We start from the raw sequence: 27420 nt of genomic DNA on the forward strand, positions 1-27420 counted from the left end.
CACAAACAGGCTTCCAAACACACACACACACACACACTCGCAGTTTGACAAATGTGTCCACAAAGAGGTTAAACTGACAAGTGTACACATGTTCATACTGGCAGACATTTATCTTCCATTCTCCTGCCACACACACATGCAACAACACACACTGCATTGTGAATTTAGTCCATTGCAGGGCATTTGTCCAGCTCTCACTCTTTGCAATGTTTCCTGGTTCCTCTCATAACACATCTACTCTAAAAAAAAAAAAAAGGATAAAAGCTACATATGAAATGGTGACGCAGCTCAGAGAAGCACATCAGACAGTCAGACACCACTTTGCCTTTTCAGACTGTCATCGAGTTGTTCTGACGCCCCAAAATATTGCTCATAATTCTCTCTCTCCAAATGCAGTAGTGGCAGGGCCCTTCAGTTCTCATTGTTGTGAGTTGTGCACCTTGCTGACACTTTGAATTGCACCGTCAGAGGAAAGTGCTTCTGAAAGATTTATTCTAAGTACAACTTGATGAACACGTCTCTTTTCCTCACGTATTTTCCAAACACTGATTAATACATCAAGATTAATTAGTCCCGTAACTCGGGGCAGTCAACTATATTCGTGTCTTGTCGTTGTGGCAAGTGGGCAAAGTCACTTCCAAACACGATGAATAAGGTAACAAGTTCTCCAGATGTCCACATTTCGCTAATTAATTCATCGTCAGGCTTATAGTTTGTGAGAGATGCGTGTGTGTTCAAACACAATCACATTTTCACAAACTGTCCGTTTGCACAATCTAAAACATCCTAACACAATGCAGATGAGTTTTGCATGCTTTAACAACCTCGACAGAGGACATAGTACACAAGTGCTTCAGTTTAAGACACATTAAAAATGAAATCTCTCAGGGCCAAGGCCAAGAGCGGCAGTTGTCTGACAGCGTGTGACAAACTAGACAAGTAGAGGTGTGTGTGTGTGTGTGTGTGTGTGTGTGTGTGTGTGTGTGTGTGTGTGTGTGTGTGTGTGTGTGTGTGTGTGTGTGTGTGTGTGTGTGTGTGTGTGTGTGTGTGTGTGTGTGTGTGTGTGTGTGTGTGTTTTTCAGCAGACATCAAGGTTAATGACAGAGCTGTCAACAGCCCTGACTGTAGTTCACTGAGCGAATGTGAAACAAACACACACACACACACACACACACACACACACAAACCATCACGCTGCGTCATAGTTGATCCCATCTGTCTTCCAGCCCCTACTCCATCTTTCCCAGAGCTTCACTCTGTCTTCATGACCACTCTCCATCTTCTCACACTCACTCCATCACACGCCAGGGCCACCTACATCACGCACATGCACAAAATCAACAGCCTTGGGTTTATGATAGATACAGCCTACATTTGGTATTGACTCATTTTGAGTTGTTTATGCTGTACAAAGACAATTGTGAGATATTTATTTATGTTTTGACTCTACACCTCCAGCTGAGACACCTGGGTAATGACGAGGTCCACATCGTGTGGTCGGAGCATTCCAGAGACTACCGTCGAGGAATCATCCCCACCGAGTTTGGAGACGTGCTGATCATCATTTACCCCATGAAGAACCACATGTACTCCATCCATATACTCAAAAAGCCGGAGGTAACGAGAACGAGTGTGTGCAGCGTTTTGATACTGGCGTCCAACTGCCGGTTGTCAATATTTTGTGTGATTGTTCAGCATCCACGCACGTTTCGGTGTTCCCCCGGAATCCTTATTATTGAGGGAAAATGGCTCTGAAACAGCAAGACATTTAAACTCCTCATTAAAACCCAGGATGAAAATCCAGTCCCCCTCTGAGCTAATCACTCACTAAGTACCATCTTGTGGAAAAGTAATTGTAGTGGGAATCGTTGGCCTAACAAATTTTTTAGCCATGCTAGCGACATGACTATGGATGTTGGTAGGTTGGCCGGCCCTCATGTCAAGCAGACTTCCATATCTCTAAAGCTATTCAATAGCAATTTTCATGAATTCCAGTACAAGCCATCGTGGTACCCGGTCGATGAATTCTACAAACTGTGATGAGGTTGACCTTCATGAAATGTATCAGTGACTGGATGGGTTTCCATGGAATGGCGCACATTTGGATTAGAATCCAACTTAGGCGATCTGTTAAATGTTGTTTTCATCATCGGATAAAAATTACAAGTTTGTCCAATATTTAGATTTATAACGTTCAACATTGCAGGTACAGGGAACACAATAAACATTTGACTGTACCTGGAATGTTTGCATGCTCATGTTGGCATTAAGCTCATTTGTTCAAGGCAAGTACAGCCTCACACAGCCGATAGCTTTGCTGTAGACTTTGTCTTTTTTTAGATGCTGGAGTTATTAGGGTCACTGTATTGTATATAGAGGAGCAAATGCACTGAAACCAATCACTTCTAAATTAAACAATTTAACAGTTAAACAATTTTCCATGCTTCTCTACAATCACATAGGAGATGGCATCATGTCACACTTTGGCACTCTCCACTCGTGATTGTTTTCACTTTTATTCACTACTACAAATTATTTACATTTCTTTCAACCAATTCATTGTTTAGTCTGTGAAGTGTCAGAATAGCTTGGCGTAGCCAGACTGTACTGATTCTCAAGATTTTGTGTCCAAATACTAGTTTCAATGTTTCAAGGTCAAACAGCCTAAACCCCAAATATGTATCATGGTTTAACTAGTTCATTTATCGTGTAAAAAAAGAAAAGAAGGAAATCCTTCGTGGCGTTTTTGACTGATAAAAATTTGTTGCCAGTTAATTTTCCTGGCGATAAATTGATAGTTGAATCTATGCAGCTCTAGTTATTGTATGGATGATAGAGCCTTTATGTATGTATGCATTTAGAGAGTCTATGAGTTGGGTAGGGATAAAACTTCAAACATGTGTAAAGTGTTTTGTTACATGAGTTTATGTTTCCTACCAGACTACGCAGATATGCATCCAGATTGACTAACAATCCTAGAGAGAGTCTTGCTCTGAGTCTTGCTGCTCTGTTTTATGTATCCGTCTAAAACACACAGACATTAATACCGCAGCACTGATATCATAACTCTATTTCAAACGAGGCCTAACACAATAAAATGCTACTTTTTTTCTGTACGACATAGATACCACAGCACTAATGGCATAACCTTGTTCTGTTTCATTCATTCTACAAGCAAAATTATTGAATTAACATGAATCCAAAAACTAGTTAGATGAGATATTCCCTGTGTTGTCGTCCTGAAAGCACTGTATTCAGTCACAAAGTGCATGGCTTGGAGACCTGGTCTGCAAATAAATCCAATAAAAACGTCTGACATTATTGTCTTTGGTGGGATTCCTCAAGCAAAGCATTGAATTACTTGTTCTGTTTCATAAAAAATATCTAGACTTCTGTGTCTTTAAGAGGTTTCTGCGGGCAGGAGGTTCATTAGTAACTATAAATCAACCACTGAGTGATTTGCTCTGTTTAGTCGCCGTTTCATAACTGGTGTTTTTGTCTTCAGGTGCCGTTCTTCGGGCCGCTGTTCGACGGTGCCGTCGTGGACATGAAGATTTTGCCCACCATGGTCAGAGCCACAGCCATCAACGCCAGCCGAGCTCTCAAATCCCTCATCCCTCTGTACCAGAACTTGTATCCTTTGTTAAACCCTACTCAAACAAGCCATAGGTATGTAACAGGAGCGTTAATTCACCTTTTGTTTTTATTCGCTTCGTTTCTATCACCATGCCAACATACGACGGAGTATTCTGTCCACATTGAGAGAGAAAAAATCGGAGACTTTGAGAATATAGTCGTAAATTTATGAGAATGAATTCATAATATTAAGAGAATAAATTCGTACTATTAAAAGAAGAAAAATGCATAATATTGCAAGAATAAAAGTTATAATATGATGTCGTAATTTTACAAGAATGAAGTCAAAATATTATGAGAATAATATTGTTATATTCTGAGAATGAAGTCTTAATTTTACGAGAATAAAGTCAAGATATTACGTAAATAAAGCGTTTAATAAGCTTTTAACATGGATAACATGACATTAACGTACCTGTTGTCAGTGAGGCAAGACATCAGAGATAGCTGTTGCCAGGGCTCATGCCTGTTTCCTGGGTTGCTGTTTATTTCTGTAATATAGTATTAAATAAAATTAAACATGTTCCAGTAAAATCAAGACATATTCTCATAATATTATGTTTTTTTTTCACATAAATATACAACTTTATTCTCGAACTCTCACTTTTATTTTGTTTGCTCGAAGTGGCCCTAAAACTCTGTCGTACGAACAACCTTATGCTTTTGGCTCTTTAAAAAGAAATTGTTTGTTGGCTTTCTTCACCTGCTTTAAGTTGTTGGAATACCTCTGTGCTGTTGTGATGGCTGTTGAAATCCTTGCTCGTGTGTGAGAGAGTATGTGTTGAGAATAACAAATCATTGTCCAGTGTTTTGTTTTTTTTGCTTTTCAGAATATGAGTGCTAGTGTGATATAGATGTATTTAGTTGGCTCTGGAGTGTTGTATATCAAATGTGTGTGTTTGTTGTGCACAGCCATGCACATAAAGTTGGGATTGACTGTGTGTGTGTGTGTGTGTGTGTGTGTGTGTGTGTGTGTGTGTGTGTGTGTGTGTGTGTGTGTGTGTGTGTGTGTGTGTGTGTGTGTGTGTGTGTGTGTGTGTGTGTGTGTGTGTGTGTGTGTGTGTGTGTGTGTGTGTGTGTGTGTGTGTGTGTGTGTGTGTGTGTGTGTGTGGAAGAGAAAGTGAAATGGACAGACAGGTGTGTGTATACAGTCTGTCTGCTTGATCCGATGCAATGGTAGTTTAGTTGGAACAAGCCCAGCGGCCAATATTTATCGATGACTCCTTTCTAACACTGTTTCTAAATGAGGGGGCTTTGACGCCGTCTCTCATGCACACACAAATACACATTCTTTATATGCATATGTCAAGCTCTTATAATAGGAAAGATGCAGTAGTCTGATAATCTTGCTCAATTTGTACAGACTCATTGATCACAACACCATGAATATGTCTGGTGGGTTTGTTTGGATTTTACGTCAAGATCCGAACATTATTCCCTGAGAAAGTGACTAAAATGCAGAAAAGTTCTCGACTGTGCAATGCTAAGGAAAGTGATTTTTTTTTTTTTCTTAAATCCCCATCTGCCTCTGTAATCAGATCTGCACCAAAATGGAATGGGTTCCTTCCTGGTACATGCCCTCGTCCCTCCACCAAGTTTGGTGCTTATCAATTCAGTACCTTTTTTGTGTGATATTGCCGACAGACGTGGGCAAAAACATAACCTCCGAATGTACCAAAACGTGGGACCGTAAGAGAGAGCACACGAGTCATGCTTCATGTCGTCCATGGCTGGACGGGGAAGGAATCGAAAAGAAGAGACGGGCAGTAAATAAAAAGCAGTAACGTGAAAAGAATGCCACCAAGTAGTTTGGCAAGTTGAATGTAATTTAGCTTTGGTGAAAGGTCTGTAATAGCCACGGCAAGCTCAATGATTTACTTCCACCATATCACGGAGGTTTACAAAGATTGATAGCCACCAGGGACAAATACTTAATCTTCTGTGCATTGCAAACTGGTAAGGCCTCTCCAGTCTAGGTTTAGAAGGCCGCAACAACAAGTGATACCTGAGAATAACTCTAGGAGACACACCTTGGACACTTGCTAGCCTACAACTGGAGATGTTCCGATTCCGTTTTTCCCTTTCCGCTGCTGTTTCAGATACAGGGACATTGCCTCTTGGCCGATCCCAAGTACCGGTCCGATTCCTGTGCATTTTGGAAAAGACAAACAACTTGACGAACGTATTTTAACAGCTGTTTGCTCCTGACCCTGTCGGGAAGTGATGATTCTATCATAGTTGTTTGGCCTGACTCAGGTTAAACCCCTGTGAAAAACAGAAACACACAGAGAATTGGATCTAGTTTAAATAGCTGTTAAAGTTGTACAGTAACAGTGTAAAAGAAACCAACTTCAAAACTAAATAAATCTCGGAATAAATAAGAACTACTAAAGAAAAAAAAAACTTAGCGTGCAGCCATAGTTTAGAAAAATAAAAGACCTTTAGTCTTTATCTTTCACAATATAAAACAACAATGATGTATATGGCCAGTTTCACTTGTGGGACTTTCCAGCTTGAAATATTGACTAAGCACTGACATTTTCTCCAGCTCTGGCTAACGCTACACTATTGGAAATCATTTCTTCGCTGTAAGAACACTTGCCAGTGGCAGGACAGCGCAGCTGCTGCTTTGGAGCAGCGAAGAAGAAGTGATTTCCGGGAAAAGAAAATTGCAGTTTGTTCTGCGTTAAACTAATATATACTATAAAGACGTGGTATCGGAATGGTAGATTTGGATACTCGCCTATGCCTGACCCTAGAATTTTAGCGGAGGCATTTCCGATGCTGGTATCAGTATCAGAAACGTCTCTACCTACAACCCGTAATGAATTCCAGTCAGAAGTCCAGTCCAGTAGTCAAAGTCATCTGCCGACTCAAAGATGTAAATGTCTAATCCACTGATTCATTACAACCCACACTTTTTCAAAGGTTATCCTCTCAATCTAACCGTACTAGAATAACAAGAATAATAAACATTCCATGTTTTTCTTTTTCCTACCCGAAGGTCATTACAACCCCGTATCTCTCTTTAATTCTCCCCGTCCTTCTTCCTCGGCTCTCTTTGACCTGCCTCACCTTGTTCCTCATCCCTCCCTAACGTCTCTCCTCCACCCCCACCCGTCTCCTCACTCTCATCGGGCCTCTTGTCCTTCATCGCTTATTTCTCTTTCTCCCCTCCTGTGTCCAACTTTTTTCCCCTCCTTTTCCTTTCACCCCCCAACCCCCATAATGATGACAATATGAGTGTTGGAGGTGATGCTAACCAAGAAAGTGGAAAGAGTGGGGGGATGGAGGAGGTTGGAGAAGCCTTTTTTTTTTATCTCTGCCACGTCCACCCAGTGAGACAGAGAGATTGTTAGAGAGAATGCTCAGTGTGGGGCTCCAATACCTCCCAACCCCATTGTGTTTGAGTGTGCGTGTGCACTGTCTTGCACATGTACATGTTTCCCCCTGTGTGTGGGTGCGTGCGTGCGTTTCGGTGCGACTCCAGCCATCTTGAGTGAGTGTGCTGACATGTAGACGGCTCTACTGCTGTGTTTGTGAGTTTGGCTACATTTTTTGTGTGTGTACAGCTGTGTGCACGTCCATATGCGTGCGTGTGTGTGTGTGTGTGTGTGTGTGTGTGAGCGTGTGCACAAGCCCGATGACACACAGGCGTCGCGTATGCTCGTCGTGGAGGTGTTTGTGTGTGTCTGCGTGTGTCCTGTTGTGTATTGATTGGTGGTAGCGGCAATTTGATGTCTCTGACAGGCTGAATTACAGTAATCAGTCATTATTGACTCCCCATCTCTCTGCTACACACACCTCTCTGCCCTCGTCTTCTGTCTCCACACCTCTCCCTCCCCGCTCTGCCCTCTACTTCTGTGACGCCTTTTTTCTTTCCTTTCCTTTCCTCCCTCCATCCTTTGCCTCTTGAAACTCTACCATAGCATCCCTCTGTGTCTTGCTGTGCGCTCTTTTTTCTGCCCCTGTCTTGCGTCACTCTGTGCCTTTATCACCATTTCTCTACATCCTTCTCTTAATTCTGTCCCTGTATTTGCTCTTCTGTCTCTCTAACTCCCTTATCTCAGAGCCATCTCTGTTTCTCCTTCAGACTTTGCTTTACTGTCTTTTTAAAAATATATTTCCTTTTTTTCATTATTTAGTCGCTCAGATTTTTTCTTACTCCCTCATCTTCTTTACTGCTCATCCTCTTTGTGCTAAACCGAGAGAAACTCGACATCATGATGTAACAACAAGCCTTAAAAATTGTTTCAACTCACGAGAGTTACGCAAAGTAAATAAGAAAAAAGAAAATCTTATGCAATGAGTCTATATTTTCCTGTCGTAATTGTAAACTTTTGTTTAATGTTTTTTATGCTGTATTTACATGTGTTAGGACATTAGAGAAGTGGATGAACCAATTCACCTGTCTTTTCTCCAACTCTGACATTTCCCTGACACATCCCTGATGACACTGCCCCAAGAGGGAGGTTAGGAGATCCATAGGCTGCGAACTGGAGGGAAGTGACCAATCAAACGAGGGGAGCATCAGCCACTGATCCCGCTTCAAAACTCAACTTGTCGAGCTAGCGAGTTGTGGGAGGGTTCGGCAGTTGCAAGCGAGTAGGGGAGAGCGGGGGTTCAGTCCCGCTCGCGATAATTTGGTTACCGTTCTGTGCGCATTTTGAAACAAAATAAGCGCCATAGACCAACATCATATTAGGCAGCGGTGGTCATAATGGTTTGGTCCATCAGTGTAATACGCAAAGCTTCCATCCATTTGTTCTGAAATAAGATCGGGCACTTGTAGAGATCAGGGCACAAACGGCACATGTCCTTGTGCGCAAGGCCTCTTTAGTGCAGCGTCGGCCTGATTGACTGTGTCGTGGAGTGCTGCATTGTAACATCAAGTGGAAGAGTGGGATGGAAAGAAGGTTGGCAGGGCTAAGTGTGTCAGTGTTTAACTGGCATTTTTCTCTTCTCTCTCTCTCTCTCTCTCTCTCTCTCTCTCTGTCTGTCTGCTTTGCTCTCTCTCTGTCTCTCGTCTCCTGGCCCTCAAGGCAGTCCATCTGCTGTCTCTCTCTCTCTCTTTCTTTTCTCTCTCTCTCTGATCTTTCATTCACCATGACTAGATCCATCCAAAACCACACACACACACACACCGAGTGCCAGGCTGCCGGGGCAGCTGTGTGTGAGCACAGCTCTATCTCGCATATCGGCTCATTGCAGGAAGAAAAGCAATCCAAGACTCTTCGGCACACCTACCAACCCCCCCCACCCCCCCACCCCCACCGCCGCGCGCATATAGCCCTCACTGTATTCAAATACGTCACAGTGAAAATGCAATGCATACTGTGTTTTAAAACTTTTTAGCCTGCAAACTGGTGACATGGCGTGCGTGCGTGTGGTCGTGTGTGTGCAGGGGCGACAATGGGGCAAAGAGCACTGCACACAGTTTTAAAATCAAGCAACGGCTCAAAACACTAAATCAGATTATTTTATGTTGTGTAAAACATTTCTATATCATTATGAAACTGTGGCAGGATGAATTGGACTATGGCGGGCCGCTTGGTCATTAATCTGACAAACTGCGGTGACGTCATGAAGAAGGCCCAATGGAGTCAGAATACGACATCATGGATAGTTCCAAAAATGCATTTAGCAATTTATCATTTATAGATTGAAAAATAATGAATGATCCTTTGGATGGACTTATGTTTTAAAATGTTTTATTGCATTAGATTTGGCAACCAATAAGATTAGTGATGTGATCTGGAGTTCATTTAGATTTACCAATCATTTGTTATCGCATGGCATGAAATGACTTCATGATGAAGTGACTTTTTTAAAATTTATATATATATATATATATATAAAGAGTATATACAGCGCATGAGCATGTGCCCCTCTGATGCTTTTCGTCTACCTGGTTAGACTCTGTGGTCAATGCAGAATAAGACGGATTTCTCCTGTTGCCCACCACAGTGGGTCTCACAGGAATTTAAAGAGCAGACTGCTGAGTGATATATTGGTGTCACCACTCCTTAAGTGCCGTCAGATTTATTACTTTCCTGAACCGAATGCTGTCTACAGGTCATATGAGGGAGTTGGTGATTTCCAACTTGGTACTTCAGAAAAGTGCCAGAGACAGGCTCGTGCAGGGCAAATTTTTATGATAGATTTACTCTGACCTGATTCATCCAGACAGACGAGGAAACCTGAAGTTGCTTCAAAGTGGCAACATGTATTCATTTCATGTTGCCAATCAGTTTACACAATTTCAGAGAGAGCTTGAAATTGTAACTTGGTGTAGCCAGACTAATACTCAAATACGTATTAATCTGGGACCTCTCCGTTCATTTTTCCATTTCCAAAAGTGCGTTACCAACGGACGCAGACCAAAATGTCTCCGGACGCAATTGGTTAGAACCATAACCAGTGAGAGCAAAGAATCACGTGACGTCTGTTGAGCGACGCGAACAATGTCAACAGACCAGAGCAGAGAGGAGATGCCTGTGACGATGATTCCACAATGTCTGTGAGTGTTGTCGTTTTTGTGGGAGAAATTTGAAGATATCTGGTACTTTGAGTCAAATGTTAATCAGCGGCAGCCTTGGTCGTTTACAGAAGTCGCTTCTCTCCGCCCATTATCATATAATTGAACAAATCTTTTATGTGTATGTTACACAAATTTTGAATCAAGGAAACAGTGTTGCTCACTGAATGTAAAAGAATTTTAAGTTCCCAGGAAAAAGTCAGAAACGTGTTCTTAATGAAACAACCTGATATTGAGACAGATTTTGTACTTTGATAGGATCGGTGTTGTTCTGAGTGAGGGTGTTCGTTTAGTTGGTGTGTAGTGTTTGAGTGTGTGTGAAAACCAAAGTGTGGCTGTCCTCCATCTGCTCCTGGGTGATTGTGGTTCTGGGGAACAATGTTGGAGAGATACTAAGCTGCTACACTGCCACACACACACACACACACACACACACACACACACACACACACACACTCTGCCAGCAAGTGTTTGTGTGTGGATGAATTTCCTAATGTATATCATCCATCCATTTACATGTGTGCATTTCATGGTGTTTATGTTCCATGCGTATGTTTGTATATGTTTCACTCTCAGGATTAGAGCTATTGCGTGTGTGCATGTGCGCGCGCGTGTGACATCCCCTCTAGTAGTTGATTGGCAGAGATAGCTGCACTGAGGCTGGGGTCAGCATATGGCGCAGTGTGATAGCGATGCTGTGTGTGTGTGTGTGTGTGTGTGTGTGTGTGTGTGTGTGTGTGTGTGTGTGTGTGTGTGTGTGTGTGTGTGTGTGTGTGTGTGTGTGTGTGTGTGTGTGTGTGTGTGTGTGTGTGTGTGTGTGTGTGTGTGTGTGTGTGTGTGTGTGTGTGTGTGTCACTGTCTTTACCTCACTTTCACACTGTGTTCCCAGTAAAATGATGGCAGCTCTGGGCATGTAGTGCTATTATCCACCATATCCACATGTACACACACAGCAACATACACCTACTCACACACACACACACACACACACACACACACACACACACCAAGAGCAGCCAAACGCCTAGCGGCCTGCCTTGCTTCTTGCTGCCAACTCCCACAATAGAGTCCATTGTCCCAGTCAGGCTTCAGTCTGCTGTGTGTGTGTGTGTGTGTGTGTGTGTGTGTGTGTGTGTGTGTGTGTGTGTGTGTGTGTGTGTGTGTGTGTGTGTGTGTGTGTGTGTGTGTGTGTGTGTGTGTGTGTGTGTGTGTGTGTGTGTGTGTGTGTGTGTGTGTGTGTGTGTGTGTGTGTGTGTGTGTGTGTGTGTGTGTGTGTGTGTTCCTCATCGCGGTAGAAAGGTGAGGGCAGAACCTTACAAATTGAAGACATTTTGAATTTGCCGATGCCGAAATGGGGTCATGTTATCCTTCACCTCCCCGGAGCACCTGTACTTCCGTCAGACATGGAAGGAATACCTTCGCTGACCGAAAAGAGGAACGCTGCACTGCTGCTTTTCATGGAGGTTTTATTTATTGTTATTATTTAGAATAACATGAAGGTCACAACTGAGGAAATTGACAGTACACTGCAACTTTTTGAAGTGTGAATGGAAATTCTGCATATTGACTATTACGTTTGTGTATAAACACGTAGTCCCCTCTTTAAAAATGCAGTTTCAGGACCTCACGTTGAGCGGTATTTGATGCATGGAGATACGATTAGGATGAGGTTAAAGGTCTGCGTGTTGTGTGATATGCAGAGGGGGGGGTTGTGGTTAATTGTTTCCCGTTGGGTAGTTGCAGGAAATGAAAAGAAAAGGGTGAGGAGGAGGGGTCATGGTTAATCTCTTCCAATTCTCCTTTGGGGGGGGAGTGTGTGTGTGCATGTGTGTACACTTGCACTTCTATCTTTGTGAGAACCGTGTGTGAGATGCTTTCAGGATCGCCGTCTGTTTGACAAGCACACACATTATTAGCACAATAATCATTGACACTAACGTAACGACATTATACATACGTATACGACTTTCATGTTTAATTCAAGATCATTCCTGAAATATAACATTCACACTTTATCTATTCATCTACAGATCATTAATTACATTAACTGAGAAGTAACACTAACCAAACACACCCCGCTGTGCTTAAACATGTTTTGTCATATTTGCATTTACAACATATTTGTCAACAAGACATATTCTTTTCACCGACAAAGCCCAGGACCCTGGCGGGAGGAGGGCCTCAAACTGCACTCATGTATCTGAGTGAAGTCCCATGTCTGTTTTAGGTGAACACTGACACATACAGGTAGTCAACTGACGGACGTGTCTCATAGATACATGTCTGAGAGCTGAATTATCGAAGAGAACAGTGCAAATTACTGGTTACTTACTTTAGATATTAGTCACTTTCTGAACTTCTACCATGGTTTGGGGGTTTTTTTCAAGCTAATTTCTGAAATACATAATTCCTGTAATGACTGAGGGTGTGTATGTCTGTAAGTGTGTGTGGGTTTTTTTTGTGTGTGCATGCGTTTACACACCTCGTCACAGAGAGTTGTGCAGGCACATGAGTTGTAGCCATCAGTGGCTTGATCACATCATGTTGGAGCAGGCCCCCCTCTGACTGGTAAACAAGCTAATCTGCAGTGTGCGTGCGTGCGTGTGTGTGTGTGTGTGTGTGTGTGTGTGTGTGTGTGTGTGTGTGTGTGTGTGTGTGTGTGTGTGTGTGTGTGTGTGTGTGTGTGTGTGTGTGTGTGTGTGTGTGTGTGTGTGTGTGTGTGTGTGTGTGTGTGTGTGTGTGTGTGTGTGTGTGTGTGTGTGTGTGTGTGCGCACGTGTACACTTTGGGGCAGGTTGTGCAAATGTAGGTATTTTTTATTTCTGACAAGGCGTTTAAGATTCAGGCTGCGATGTCACAGATGACAGAGACATCAAACCGTGTGTGTGTCATGATCACAGAGAGCTGCCTTCGACACACGGACACGAGAGAACAGTTTTCCAAGCAGGGTAGAATCAGTATCAGTTACAAAGTTATTCTGTATTTGTGGATCTCTCAGGTAATCCAAATAATCAGTTGGTCGTTTAATTGGGCTGATAACTGGCAATTTGAGATAATCTGTATGCCAATAATCAAACAATGTCTGCAGACATTTTGTCGTCGTTTTTTTGATTACTACATTTTATTTTTCAAAGTATAGTGCAGCTATCCTAGAAAAAAGACATGCACTATAGTTTGATCCCAGCAAGTGTTTTCAGTTTGACAAAACAAAAAATCTTCAAACCATTTATTCCCATTCTTGGTCACGAGTATTAATTTGATATAGGATATACTAGGGCTGCAACTAATGGTTATTTTCTTTATCAATTCATCTATTGATTATTTTCTCACTGTAATGGCAAACTTCTTTAGGATGGGTCTCTCCTATAACCCCCTGTATATGTCCCACCACACAGAGAGAGCGAAGCAGTGTGTCAGACTCACGGCTTCCCCAAAAACTCCAAAAAGACGTTCTTCACCGTTACTGAGATTTTTATTTTACAAAATGAACAAAATACAGCACAAGGTGTGTTGTCTTAAAGTCTGCAGATCCTTTTAATCTGCTGAGACTGAGACTAGGGGGAGACCGAGGTAAATGACAGTATCCGCTGTCCCTCTAACGGCAGGTTCACTATTTTAAAGGTCACCGCCCACCCTGGGCGTATACATACAAACACAAATAGAAATATCAATAAATTATATTTCTACAACTACACTCACTTAACAGTTTTCCAATCTAGAAATAAATGTCCAACCAATAGTTCAAACACCGAAAATATTTAGTTTATTGTGAGACAAGAAAAAGCAGCAAATTAAATATTTAGCATTTATGCTTAAAATGTATATACTTTAAATGTAGTTTTCCATTGCTGAATTAATAGATTGTCCATTTCATCTCACCGTTCCTGACGTGTGCTGTAGGACTGGTCATTTTTCTACTCGAGGCGCTTTGTGAACAGAGCCATATATATGTTCGATTAGCTTTGCTCTGAATTTAACATCTGTGAAAAAACATCTGGGTTGTCGGGAATAACCTTTTTATCGTGTCACCTCTCGTGTCCATATTATGAGGATTCATATCTTGAATATTGTCTGACTGTTGTTAGAGCCTGCAGATAAGAGCAGGATCCATCTTCCTAATCAGAGAATTATTATTGTGGCCTCGGTGACGATCAGCAGCACCCATGCTGCCTGTGAGATTTTGTGCACTTTGCAGTGTGTGTGTGTGCGTGTGTGTGTGTGCGGGTGCGTGTTCCTGTGTGTGTGTCCCTGTTAAATAAAGCTTGTAATTGCACTGGCAGCTTTAGGGCTCCCCAGTGGTGACGGGGGATGTGTGTGCGTACGTGTGTGTACATACACGTGTCAAAGGGTGAAATAGTGGGGTGACAAGAGGCCAATTCATGTATCACGTCTGTTTTTCTCCTCGGCCTTTGTTTTTGTATTGGGTTAAAGAGCAGATGAATTGGGGTAAACGCGATTGTGGAAGCGTGCGTATGTGTTTGTGTGATGTCCGCGCACACCGGGACCCAACAATAAGAAGTGCATTAGACCGACCTATCTCTGCCCCCATCTTTGGCCTACGTGGACACACACACACTCGTAATGAAATCACAAAGCCTCTATATCATTGCTATCACGGAAAGATATAAACCCATTAGCTTTTTTCCTTTGGGCATGGACACACGCATACACGCTCAGGTTTATCATTACACGCTGCAAAGCTTTTCCAATTGTATTATCCCTCTGATGTCCTTCTCTCTGTTGTCTGTTCCAATGCCTTGGGTGGAGGGGACAGATAGGTTTTGTGTGTGTGTGTGTGTGTGTGTGTGTGCTTCTAAGACAAGCCCTTGGAAATGGGCAGTAGTGTGGTTGCAGTTTTAATACAATTTCCCACCATTTAAAAGTAGGTGTTTGCAATAAAACATTTATACATACGACCTCTGCTCTTTTGTCACTTGAAATACGAGTAGTGTGCCACTTTACTGTAACCTTAGTGTTCAGTGGCCGTGCGATGCTTTCTTTTGTCTGGCCAGAGGAAGTGATTCATAAAAAACCCCCGTCTAAGACAAATCAGAGTCGCGGTCAGCGAACACTGTCCAGATAAAGCAGGACCCAGCAGTGTTGGCTCCTCTTAACTCACTTATCGTGTTGGTGTTTTGTCATAAATATAAAAGCATCGCATGCCAGCCAGGCTTGTATGAATGACAGTATTGTCTATATATAACTGACAGTATTTTCACTGTATTTGAAGATTAAAAAAAAAAAAAACAAAGCCAGCAAAAAAAAAATTTGTTCCAAGTGATATGCATTATGGGAAATTGATGTCGATGTGTAGTTTATCATGATGTTGATGATGCATGGCTGGGTGATGTATCATAATCGCATTGTAAATGTTTTTTAAAGCTGTGCAAAAAGTTTATTTTCAGTCTAAGAGTAACTTTGCTATCTAATGGTTTTCATATATTTGTATTTTCATATATTTTATGTTATGTTGTGCCATCGTGGCATCTGAGAGAAACGGGCCAAGTCTCTTGGTTTCGTTTGTTGATGAGTCAAGAGTCGGCTGAACAGCGTTTGGATTCTACTTCTTTCAGTCTGTCCTTATCCAGCTGAGTAAAGTTGTGCTCTGTGTTATTTTCACATAGCTCTATTTTATTTAATATGATTTTTATTCTATTTTATTTTACCTATACTCATTCACTCTCTTTTTTGGCTGCGGTTATAGACAGATTTTCTCCATTGGCCTTCAATAAAGGCGTAGCTTATTTTAGCTTAGCTTGGCTTACAGTAGTTTAGGTAATGACAGCTAGTCAGTTTTTTCATCCCAGGGGCAATTCCCACGGACAAAATTAAACAGCTGTAAAATTACTACAGTCAAAACTTACGTCAACCGGCAGGTTAGAAATGTTAGTCCAAGTTTCACATACGTTATTTTAAACGTTGTGGACAGCCGAGGCGGATGACACTGAAAGTAATGTGAGATGATGTTGTATTCTCTGCCGCTTCACCACGCAGGTCCACTTGAACAGTAGAGAGGACACTCACTCAGAGGCTATTGATCTGCTCCGTCACGGGCACTGTGGCTGCTGTCAGTGAAGCCCTTCATTTCTTCACTGTTTGTGCAATGTCCGTACATGTCAGTGTGACAATGGCTCGTGTAGGAGGCTGTGTTTTCCCTACTGGGCCTTCAACTATTCTATATTTACATTCAGAGAATTTATTGTCGGGTAATTTTTGAATTATTGTGTCCAGACAGTGAGAGTTAGGATTTTAAATTCTGAGATTAGCGTTTTGGTTTTTCTTGTTTTTCTTCACTGCATGTTGTGGCCGATCTTTCCAAAAAGCTCATATCCCATTTTTTTGTTCATACACGCAATCACAACGCATGAGCCGAATTGGAATCCTTCTTCCCAATTTTTGAAATGTACTCTTGAAAATAGCCATACATGTATCGGTCTGCATCGGCATCGGCGCCCTAAATCCAACATTGTCCACAGCACCGTATCCTTAGCTAGAAGGCGACCACATACGTTTTTCTGGCTGCTCTATCAGGAGAGACAGTGATAACTGTTATTGATTTGAACCTTTCTAGGATTCATTTCTTCAAATTTGATTTCTTCATCATCCAGTCTGTTGATGCAGAATAGATCTTGTAGAGACCGACGGCATCTCCGCTGTAGATGCATGTCATGGCAATTATAAAGAACATCTGAAGTCAATACTTGCACAGGAAAATGCAACCTTGAAACCTTAACAGCAATTGAAAAATAATAATCATTTGTTCAACTGTATATTAGAGCCATACATAATTATCTTCTAGGTCATTCTAACAAGTAGAACTATATTACCGCACATCTATCTAAGGCTGTCATCCGACTTTCACACATACGTGTCCCCTGTATACTCACACCCGGTTCTATGTACAGAATCACACTTGTGCATACTAACATTTACACACACACACACACACACACACACACACACACACATCCCAGCAGTGGGCCCAGCTCCTAATGCGCTAACAAGCTCCCCTTCCCCTCCTCTTGCCTCCTCTCCTCCGGCCTCCCTCAGTCTCGACCGATCGCGGTCGTCGAACACCGCCACAATGAACTGCACTGCGGGGGAGAGGGGGAGAGAAAAAGGTACAGCAGAAATGGAGAGAGAGAGAGAGAGGCACAAACACTTCACTCTCCTCTCTTTACAGCCACGCACAAGAAAATGAGTTTCTGACTCATCACAAAAGAGCCTTTTTATCCTCCCCCCTCTGTCTCTCTCCTGTGCGCCTCTCTCTCCCTGTCCTCTCTCGCCAGCCTTCCTCCCCTCTTTCTCTGCTCATAATTTTCCCTTTCTCTCCCTTTCTCTCCAAAAGAGAGATATTTTGCCGCTAATGACTTAATAAGAGGAGCCCTCTGAAATTCAATTACAGTAGATTTCATGGTGACGACTGCCATTTGGATGGAGGCAGAGATGTGTGGACACAATGCCAGTCTATTTTCTTTTGACCTCTCACTAGTTTCTGCGTTTTTTAAAACCAATAATCATAACTTTATTTGTGGAACATGGCTCAGGCAGGAACAGAGACAAATAATAACCGTAAAAAAAAATGTAACATGATCGAAAGCTTCAGAACAGAGAGCTAGCGTTTCCAAAGTTGAGAATAATTCAAATCTCAAATAGATAAAAATGTATGTAAAACCAATTGTAACAGAAAATGTCAAATAATACTTTTTTTAAAGCCAGGTCAAAAGAAAGGTCTAAAGGTCACGTAAAAAAAGGTGGTGTAGTTATTTTTTTGCGAGCAGCCACAGCAGTCAACTTCGAAAGAATAGAAGAAAAAACTACTTGTACAACATGGCACAGTAGTGCTTTGCTGCCCGAAAATCGCCTGCACCGGCACACCCCTGAGATTTAACCAGGAGACAGTCCAAAGGGAAATAGGGAGGCCACATATTGCTGTTAGGGAAGAGAAACGCACAAAGCAACGGCATTGACCGGTGTAGCGTGAAATCAGACGACCTCGATAGATTGGATGAACGTTATGTTTTTGATAAAAATTCAAACAAGCCACTGTGTTGACACGTGTCAGTATTCTGAGGAATATAAACTAATGTCCCACATAATTAGAACCATATTGTCTCATAACGTTGCTGTTAAAGTCCCAACACAACCACACACACACACACACACACAGACACACACACACACAGATGTTTTCCATGATTTGACCTCTTCTAGAGACTTTGGTTGTGTCCAAAACCTATCCAACCTATCTGCAATATGTTGCGCTATATGCTCCGCCATTTTACTTCACTTATGTGGTTGCAGTGTGAAATTTGTGATCGATATAATGCACTATAAATGCTTTATACTGTATAGACATTACACATCTACGTTCTACTATCTCCCAGTGCAATGCGTCACATTTAATAGATTCCAAATTCACCATTGCACAGCTCTTCGCCTGTCAGTGATGACACAAAATGATGATTATAAGTGTTACAAGTGTAGAAAATCTCGCTTTTCTATACAGTAAAGTGCTGATTTATTTATGAGACGGCGTGCGTCGGTGTATGTAGCTGCGCCCCATCGGGGGTGGGGCAATTTACACTGTTATCGAGTTTCCTTCCGAGCTTTAATGAGCTGATGTTGAAGTTAGGTGGAATTTTTCATGCGTAGCCATTATTAATCAAGATTACCAATTACTGTACAAAAAACATACACAGGACACGCACCTGTAATTAGTGGTGTAGCATGAAGCAAAATGTTGAATTATGGTGCAGTCACACCAAACGCAAATTTTTCCGCGCGATGTCATCCGCTTCACTTGCTCGCGTTGAAATATTTGAACTCATTCACTTCTCTCGTTCGAGTTCAAATATTTCAACCGGAGCGAAATACAGTATTTGCGTGACAAAAAAATTGTATTTGCTCGCGTGACTCCTGCGTGTAAAAAACAAACGATCTTGCTGCCAAACTTGCGCGAGTAGTTTGGTGTTTTTGTGTTCACTCACGAAAGCAACTTCAGTAATATTCCGCGAATATTTCTTTTGGAGGTGAACAGTCGTGGCGTTGGGGGAAATCTCAACGCTAATTGGCAAAACGCAAGTAGTTTTGCTTGAGTTCAAACTATCGCAGGTGAAGCGAACAACGCAGATTTTCGCATCTTCGCGTCGCACACGCCCTTAAGTTGACCTGCGTTCGGAGTCTGATGGCGCGGAAATTTTTGCTCGGTGTTTGGTCGGAGGGCACAATAGGAGTTTTGCGTTAGGGTCCATCCGTCCCGGTGCTGGTGTTGCCACTTGTCAGCGGGGAGCTGCTTGTGACACAGTGACACGAGGCCACAGGCAGAAACCCTCGCTGAGAGGAAGAAAGCGGGGGAGAGAGAGAGATAACGGCGGCAGACAGACTCAGTGGACAAACTGTAAAGTGGGGCTCCTGTCATTTATCTCAGCGGTGGTGCCAGGTCTGTGTATTTATTTCCCCTCATTCTCTCTCTCTGGCTCTCTCAGTTTGGACCTCTTTCTTTCCTACGGGTGTCCTTTGAACCTTTTCACCTTCCCAGAAACGACAAAGCAGAGGCCTTTCACACGCCTGTGTGCACTCTTGTCTTTTGTGTCATTCTGTATCCCTATTAAAACATAGTATAATAGTGTATATATATATAGTTGTATGTGTTGTCAGGAGCAGTGTGTAATACTTTCTGTTTCTAATTGCATTGCCTCTGTACATCTCTCCAATTGCGTTCACAAGTGCGACGCAGGGGGGCGGGGAAGCAGGAAAAGGCAAACGGCGAGAATCACAGCGACCCGGTGTGAGAGACACTGACTCTGACGCTCTGTCTGTGTGTGTGTGTGTGTGTGTGTGTGTGTGTGTGTGTGTGTGTGTGTGTGTGTGTGTGTGTGTGTGTGTGTGTGTGTGTGTGTGTGTGTGTGTGTGTGTGTGTGTGTGTGTGTGTGTGTGTGTGTGTGTGTGTGTGTGTGTGTGTGTGTGTGTGTGTGTGTGTGTGTGTGTGTGTGTGTGTGTGTGTGTGTGTGTGTGACTGCTGCTCTTCTCTCAGCTCTCGCCGGGAGGAAGACACACTCTCACACACAACACGCGTCATGTTGTTACTTAAATATCCTCCTCCCCGTCTCACCTCCTCTGTGACTCTCTGTGGTATACTCACCCTTCTCCCTCTTCACCCCCCCCAAACTTTTTACAAGTTCTCTTCCTCCCTCAGCATCTCGCTTTCTTTGCAACGCTGTCCTCCATCTTTGCCCCTTTCCCACCTTCAACACCCCTTATTCCCTCGCCTTCGTCACTATGATAAGTTTGTATTTGCAACCATGTTTGGTTAAATCCAGAGACCTTGCGGTTCCATTTTTCCCTCCCCAATCCAATACCTGGACTTATATCGGCTGATGCTGAGTAACGATCCGGTACCAGTGCATTAAAAAAAAAATTACAACTTATATTAACAGCTGATAATTTCTATCATTGTTGTTTTGCCTGTCTCAGGTTAAACCCTTTGAAAAACAGATACATATGAATCTAGTTTGACAGTCATAACTGAAAAAGAGCATAAATAAATCAATCTAGGAATGACCTCTAAATGTTACTTCCTGTTAAAGTGCAGCCACACACAGCTTATAAAAATTAAAGGCCTTTAGTACAGTAACAGTATGAAAAAGTGCATCAGCATCTTCAAAACCTTTAAATCTAGGAATAAATATCAATTCCTTTAAAAAAATGTTTTTACATGCAACCACAGTTTTGAAAAATAAAAGACCTTTAGTTTGTATCTTTCACATTATCCACATCACACAACAATATGTTTCACGTGGCCATTTTTCTTATTGCCAGTGAAATATTTCCAAATTACTGACATTGTGCACTCTGCTCTGGCTAACGCTACACTATTGGAAATCACTTCTTCTCTGCTGCTTTGAAAACGGCCCTCGCCAGTGGTAGTACAGCGCAGCTGCAGTTGCGGAGCAGCAGCGAAGAAGAAGAAGTGGTTTCAGGGAAAAGAAAGTTAATAGATATAGAAATAATAATACAGAAAAATGGGAACTTCTCTAGTTAATTTGCCAGCTTTTTCCACTTATCCCGGTGTCCCCTCCCCCCTTCTTTTTTCTACCAGCGCAGTCTGTCCCTCCACTTTAAAGGAGCCATATTGTTGTTATTATCATTGTCTCTAACTGGATCAGTTACCATTAGACCTGAATCTCTCTCCTTCTGAGGCCCGTAGACCAGCTCTCTAACCCAATAGAGGACCCATGGGCACGATTACAGATGGCTGACCCATTCACAACACACACACACACAAACACACACACACACACACACACACACACACACACACACTGAGGTCCAAACACACAGATTTCATTCTGAAGATTCATTGGCCTAATCCCATCACACACTCAAGCAGGGACACATGCACTTACATACACACATTGTGCCTGTTCATAACCAGCCTTATCAAACATAGACACATACACACACATACACACACACACACATACACACACACACACACACACACACACATAAACACTCTGCTCTCATTGAAAGTCCTCTTATTGGAGCTCACTGAGCAAATGTTAGTACTGTGATTGGACTCTGTGTGTCTGTGTCTGTGTGTGTGTGTGTGTGTGTGTGTGTGTGTGTGTGTGTGTGTGTGTGTGTGTGTGTGTGTGTGTGTGTGTGTGTGTGTGTGTGTGTGTGTGTGTGTGTGTGTGTGTGTGTGTGTGTGTGTGTGTGTGTGTGTGTGTGTGTGTGTGTGTGTGATAGGACTACAATAGCTGCGTATGGCTGTCATTATGGTTGGACAAATGAGTGGGGCGTAGGACGAGAGGGTAAATGTCATTTCATCAATGAGGTTATCTCTAATAGATGGACAGTTGAAGTCCTGGTTTCCATTTACTCTGCTCTCTGCTGAACCCCTGTAGCTCTCTTCAACCCCGTCGCTTAAGGCTCTAATGAGTGATGAGGGGCTTTGGTTCACATTTTAGTTTTTCCTGGCTGCAGCATTGTCAGAAACGTTCACACGGGAAACGAGGCCTTCGGGGACTTACCTGGTGTGTGTTTCAAATAGTGTTTTTATCTGGAAAAAAAAATCATATTTTGTGTTGGTATAATTTATTCTATTCTATTGTCTTTTTCTGTTCTATAATGTCTTGTTGTGCTATTTTTAGCTTTATTTCCTGTGTTCAGTTTCATAATTTTAGTTTTAATTTTTTTTTATCCTGTTCAGTGTTACTGTTTGTGGTACATTGTATTCTAGTCATTTTGTCTATCTTATACTCAAGAAGGCCAGCAGCATCCAGACCCTGTAATACTTTACAAAGGTATTTCTGTTAAATTTCTCATTTACTTAATTTCTCCAACTTTACTTTAGACGTAAAACACAAACCGTCATGTGTAAGATCTGGCAACTTCCCCTTTCACATGTAAGAATAAAACAACAACAAACTAAATGTCAGCAAAATTAGTTTTTGTTGTTTTGCTATCAGGATTTTTCTGGAGGAACTAAAGTGGAAATTCATTGGAGAGAACCATATTTTTCAGACTATAACTTCAGCCACATCTTTTTAAAATAAAAACTGTGTAACGACAGGATTGTCTCCATCTTGACCCACTTCTGTCATCTTCTTTTTTGTATTCTGTTGGTAATTGTGTCTTTATATATATTTGTTCGACCTTGACCGTTGACCCCAGCTATGAAGAGCGAGCTCGCTACCTAGAAACCATCGTGCAGCACCACCAGGAGCCGACCACGTTTGAGGATTACGCAGCTCGAGTGTACAGCCCTGCTCCCTGCACTCACCTGCCAGCGGACACAGGTGAGACCTGATCTCTCACTCTGAGAAATATCTACCACCCCAACGCACACACTCAGTCAAAGCCTCGGTGGCAGGCGTTCGGAGAATGGGCGGTTAGAGCAACTTTTTGAAGCTGCTTATGAAGGAGTGGTTCGGTTCACTTGCATGGATTCATTATTCATAATTTTTTCTTTTAATGAAATTTAAAGAAGAAAGGCAAGTAAGGAGACACTTGCTGATTTATTAAACGCCAGTAGGGAGGAATCTGCCTCCTAGAAATCAAACCGCCCTCCAGCATCACTCAAACTACAGAGAGATCACACCAACACTGGCAACTCCCAGTCTGATGCAGAGCAGAAGAGCTCAGTTATCCAAAGCTCTGCTCGGACGTCTTCCGTCTCCAGAGCGTCTGTGAGGAATTAGCTGACGTGATCAGCCGTACAGATGTCAGGCACACGCATGGGATTCATATTCTCATGTATGACTCTTAATATGTGTCCTGCCCAATTTCTCAGATGCATCCTGATCTGTTTTGCGTCTGGTGAGGTGTGATTTAAAATTGTTTACTTGGCTCTCTTCTAATCCAATCAATTCACATGGCAGTTATTTGCAATAATTTAATTTCCACATCTAAGGCCACACATTAACTTCATGAAGAGGTTTTACATGTCCAGCACAAAAGAAATAAAAAACAGGCCTGTGTTCAATCAGGGTTTTCCCAGGGTTCAGGTGCTGTCTGGCTTGAAATGATTTAAAGGAAATTGGAAGTTGTTTTAATTATTTATACATTTATTTAATCACATTGTTTTCAACAATTTAACATTGTTAAAGAAAGCTGGCAACACCTATTGTACTCACATTCAGAAATCTGTGTATTTTACAAGATAACATTTTTTGAAAACAAAATATATGTGGATTAGTTTATAAACATAGGAAGAATAAAGATGTAGAAATACAAATATAATTATGTTTGAAAATAAGGGAGCATATTTCACAAACTAAAATGTAAGATGTTTTTTTTAATTAATTTTGGTTATGTTGATGACAAACTGGACGGGTCCTGGTCTAGACTCAACTAGTCTATTGCATAATGTTAATTTGTATAAGTTTGTATAAGTTAACAAAGGAAGGTCTCCACTGTATTTTTTGAACAGTGTTTTTTATATATATATTTTAAAAAATGCTTTAGCCAGCAGAAATGGACCTTAAGTGTGAACACTACCAAGCCAGGATAGACGGATAGTGTTAGTTCGGTTGAAGCATGTAACGTCACTAACATTACTTAATTCATAGCACAAATATCAATGTGGGTTACACGTGGGCAATAGATTCTCTCTCCCTTGTACGAGAAATACACTTCATATATTCTTTGTTGAAGTTTTGCTTGCACATGTAAATGCCTCTTTACACTCACTGACACAAAGCGCCTCATCCTTTCTATGGGAGGGGAAAACCCCTGGGTATAAAGGTACCTCGCATTCAGAGACTATGTTTGTCTATATGTATAATTGATCACTGTTGTCCTTTGCCAACTTCTCCTAATCTCTCCAGCTGTTGTGTTCAAAATGACATTAATGATAATTTACAGGAGTAATCAACTTGCTTTTGAGGCTGAATGACACCCGGCACAACCTGCTACTATCTTGTTTTTTTATTCAGAAGCTCCCGTCAGCTCTGTGCGGGGGTTGGTGGTGTGTTGTTCAGCCCCAAATGCCATTTCAGACCACAGGATCAACTTGGTTACTTAGTTTTAAATGAAGATATTAATGTACACACTTTTGTATGTATGTTAGACTTAAGGTACAAATTTAGACAGTGTTTAAATAATAATGATTATAATCCTGTGCTCTGAAATAAACCCTCCTCAAATGACTGCAGCCCTATTATCTTATCTATCTATACCTCTATCTATCCATCTATAACTATCTATCTATCCATCTATCTAACTGTCTATCTATACCTCTATCTATCCATCTATAACTCTATCCATCTATACCTCTATCTATCATCTATAACTCTATCTATCCATCTATACCTCTATCTATCATCTATAACTCTATCTATCCATCTATACCTCTATCTATCATCTATAACTCTATCTATCCATCTATACCTCTATCTATACCTCAATCTATCTATCTATACCTCTATCTATCCATCTATAACTCTATCTATCTATCCATCTATACCTCTATCTATCCATCTATAACTCTATCTATCTATCCATCTATCTATCTATCTATCTATACCTCTAACTATACCTCAATCTATCTATCTATCTATCTGTCTAAACCTCTATCTATCTAACTGTCTATCTATATCTCTATCTCTCTATATTTCTCTCTATATATATTAACTCACAGGTTCCCCTCCCTTAACAACTCAATGATCAAACATTCTTCTCTCTTTCTGTTTTTATTTTAATTTCTATCTATTTTGTTCATTTTTTTATTTTACTTTGTTTTCAATCATTTTTCTTTTTTTTTATTTGATGTTGTTTCTTTTTATTTCCTCTTTTTTTTTCTTCTTCCTTTTGTCCCCCCCTCCTTTAGATCGTAATTTGTCACTTGCCTATAGTTAAAAGGTAAGCCTTGTCACATGATTGACGTGCCCTGTTCTGATTGGCTGTTCCTACTGACATTTCAGCCTAACCTACGCTCTCCTCCTCCGAACCTTCCACCTCTGTGTGTGTTTATCTCTCTGTGTCGTCCACGGTTTAAGCAGGCCTGCATGTGTGTGTGGCAGTCGTCTCCTTACTGTTGAAAAAGGAAGTGTCATTTTCACCTCCTCTGTCAGTGTAGTTTGGTATGATGAATGTTGAGCTCAAACGTGTGCTACGTTCCACGGTGCAGCTTTCAGCACCAAGAGAGTGTAACGTTGATGCCGCGCTCTTCCCGCTCAGGTCATCAAGTTTGTTGTCCCGACTCTCTTTCCTAATTGTCCTGTTGACTGACGGAACTGGCCCACGACGGATGTTAATGGCAGTGAACACCGCCAGTCACAGACCCTCTTTTACTTGGACTCTTGTTTGTGTCCACCCATCCACTCCTCTTTTAGCTCCGTTTCTGGTCTCTGTCAACTCCCGCGGGAAGTACCGGACTCCCGAGGTTCAGCAGGGGGTCTCTGGGCGCGGTCACAATTCACTCAGGCAGCGATCATTAACATGACGCGCCATGCACGAACGTCAACCATTCAATCCGAAGTAGAAGTCGAAAAAGTAGACGAGTAGGAATATGACCCAGAAGGGACGCAGGTCATCATGTAAGTTACCGTTGCATGTGAATCATTTACAGCTGATGTCACACGGTGGTAAAGCACTGAAACATGCTGATGGAGCTGCTGTGTTTTTCGTAGTCCGTCTTCGCAAATGTTTAGTCTCATGACGTTTCCCACTGAGGTCAAGGAATAGGAGATAGGAAGGACAATCCCAATCCACCCTCTGACTTTGTCTGCTGTCTAGCAACCGTGCGGTACTAAACAGTGTGTTGGTTTTGGAGTTTTTTTCTCAGCAGCTTCCTGCTGCGGAGCGCCAAGTCACAACCACAAAAGTCTTCTTCGAGCTTTTCTTGTAATTTTTTTTTTATTCCTCCTTGATTTTGACACCATCTTTCTCTCATGCGCCATGTCGACATGCTTCACTCTTCATCCGCCTGACAGAAATATAGATGGTGCGTGTGACACGTGATCTCATACCAAACTTCACGCAGATTGATGATGAAAGTGGGAAATCCTTTTTTTTTTTTATTTAACAACTTGACTCACGCAGTCATTTCTCTGTCTTGTTCTGTCGAAACTTAACTTCTAACCTTCTGTATGCTCCTCTCTTTCTCTGTCTCTCTCTCGCTGGTTTTGGTGATCTAGCACTGTAACACCTGCTCACACACACACACACACACACACACTCACTCTAACACATTGGTAAGCAATGTAAGTCCTCATCGATATACACACTGTCTCAATACATAACTTTGAACTAACATGAACGTTTTGTTGTTGTTCGTATTGTTACATTTTGAATAAGTGACTTACAGTCGAGATGAAGCAAAATAATATTTTTTTTATGTTTCCTGTGCCATCAGAAATGTGTCCATGTTGCGAAGCACTCCGTGTGTTTGTTGGTCGGTGTCTTTTTTTTGTATTTCCATTCCATCTGTCGAAAGTTTTTTTCTTAACATCTGTGGCAACTTCTCATTCTTTTTTCTAATTCATTTCTTTCTGTTTTCTTTTTTTTTTTCCATCTCTGACCATCCTTCCTCCACTCTCGTGAACTGCTCCTTCATCCTGTCCTGCCTTCTGACACCTTCTCTTTTCTCCATCATCTCTCTCCTTCCCTTTTTCCTTTCCTGTATCTCCCTGTTGTTCTCATCTTGTTTTGTTCCTGGCTGTCCTCCTCTCTCCCCCCTTTCCTGTTCCTGTCTTTTCCCCTTTTGCTCTCCTTTCCATTGCGTTCCCATCCTTTCCT

The 27420-nt window shown here is 41.9% G+C and overlaps 1 protein-coding gene across 8 annotated transcripts in view; it reads left to right on the forward strand.

Annotated features, from left to right (window-relative positions):
* ralgapa1 (Ral GTPase activating protein catalytic subunit alpha 1) overlaps positions 1–27420 on the forward strand; it is a 73758-nt gene that overhangs the window by 41314 nt on the left and 5024 nt on the right. For 6 of the 8 annotated variants that reach the window (XM_047337521.1, XM_035609454.2, XM_047337525.1 and 3 more), the window contains 3 exons: positions 1459–1617; positions 3506–3633; positions 22855–22979. In XM_047337521.1, coding sequence (XP_047193477.1) covers positions 1459–1617; positions 3506–3633; positions 22855–22979 — 412 coding nt within the window. Of the gene's footprint in view, positions 1–1458; positions 1618–3505; positions 3634–22854; positions 22980–25510; positions 25543–26015; positions 26116–26162; positions 26714–27420 lie in introns of those variants that run through there. The other 2 variants (XM_047337523.1, XM_047337524.1) reach the window with 2 other exon arrangements.

This window comes from Scophthalmus maximus, chromosome 15 (assembly GCF_022379125.1).
Source record: "Scophthalmus maximus strain ysfricsl-2021 chromosome 15, ASM2237912v1, whole genome shotgun sequence".
Classification (NCBI taxonomy): Eukaryota; Metazoa; Chordata; class Actinopteri; order Pleuronectiformes; family Scophthalmidae; genus Scophthalmus; species Scophthalmus maximus.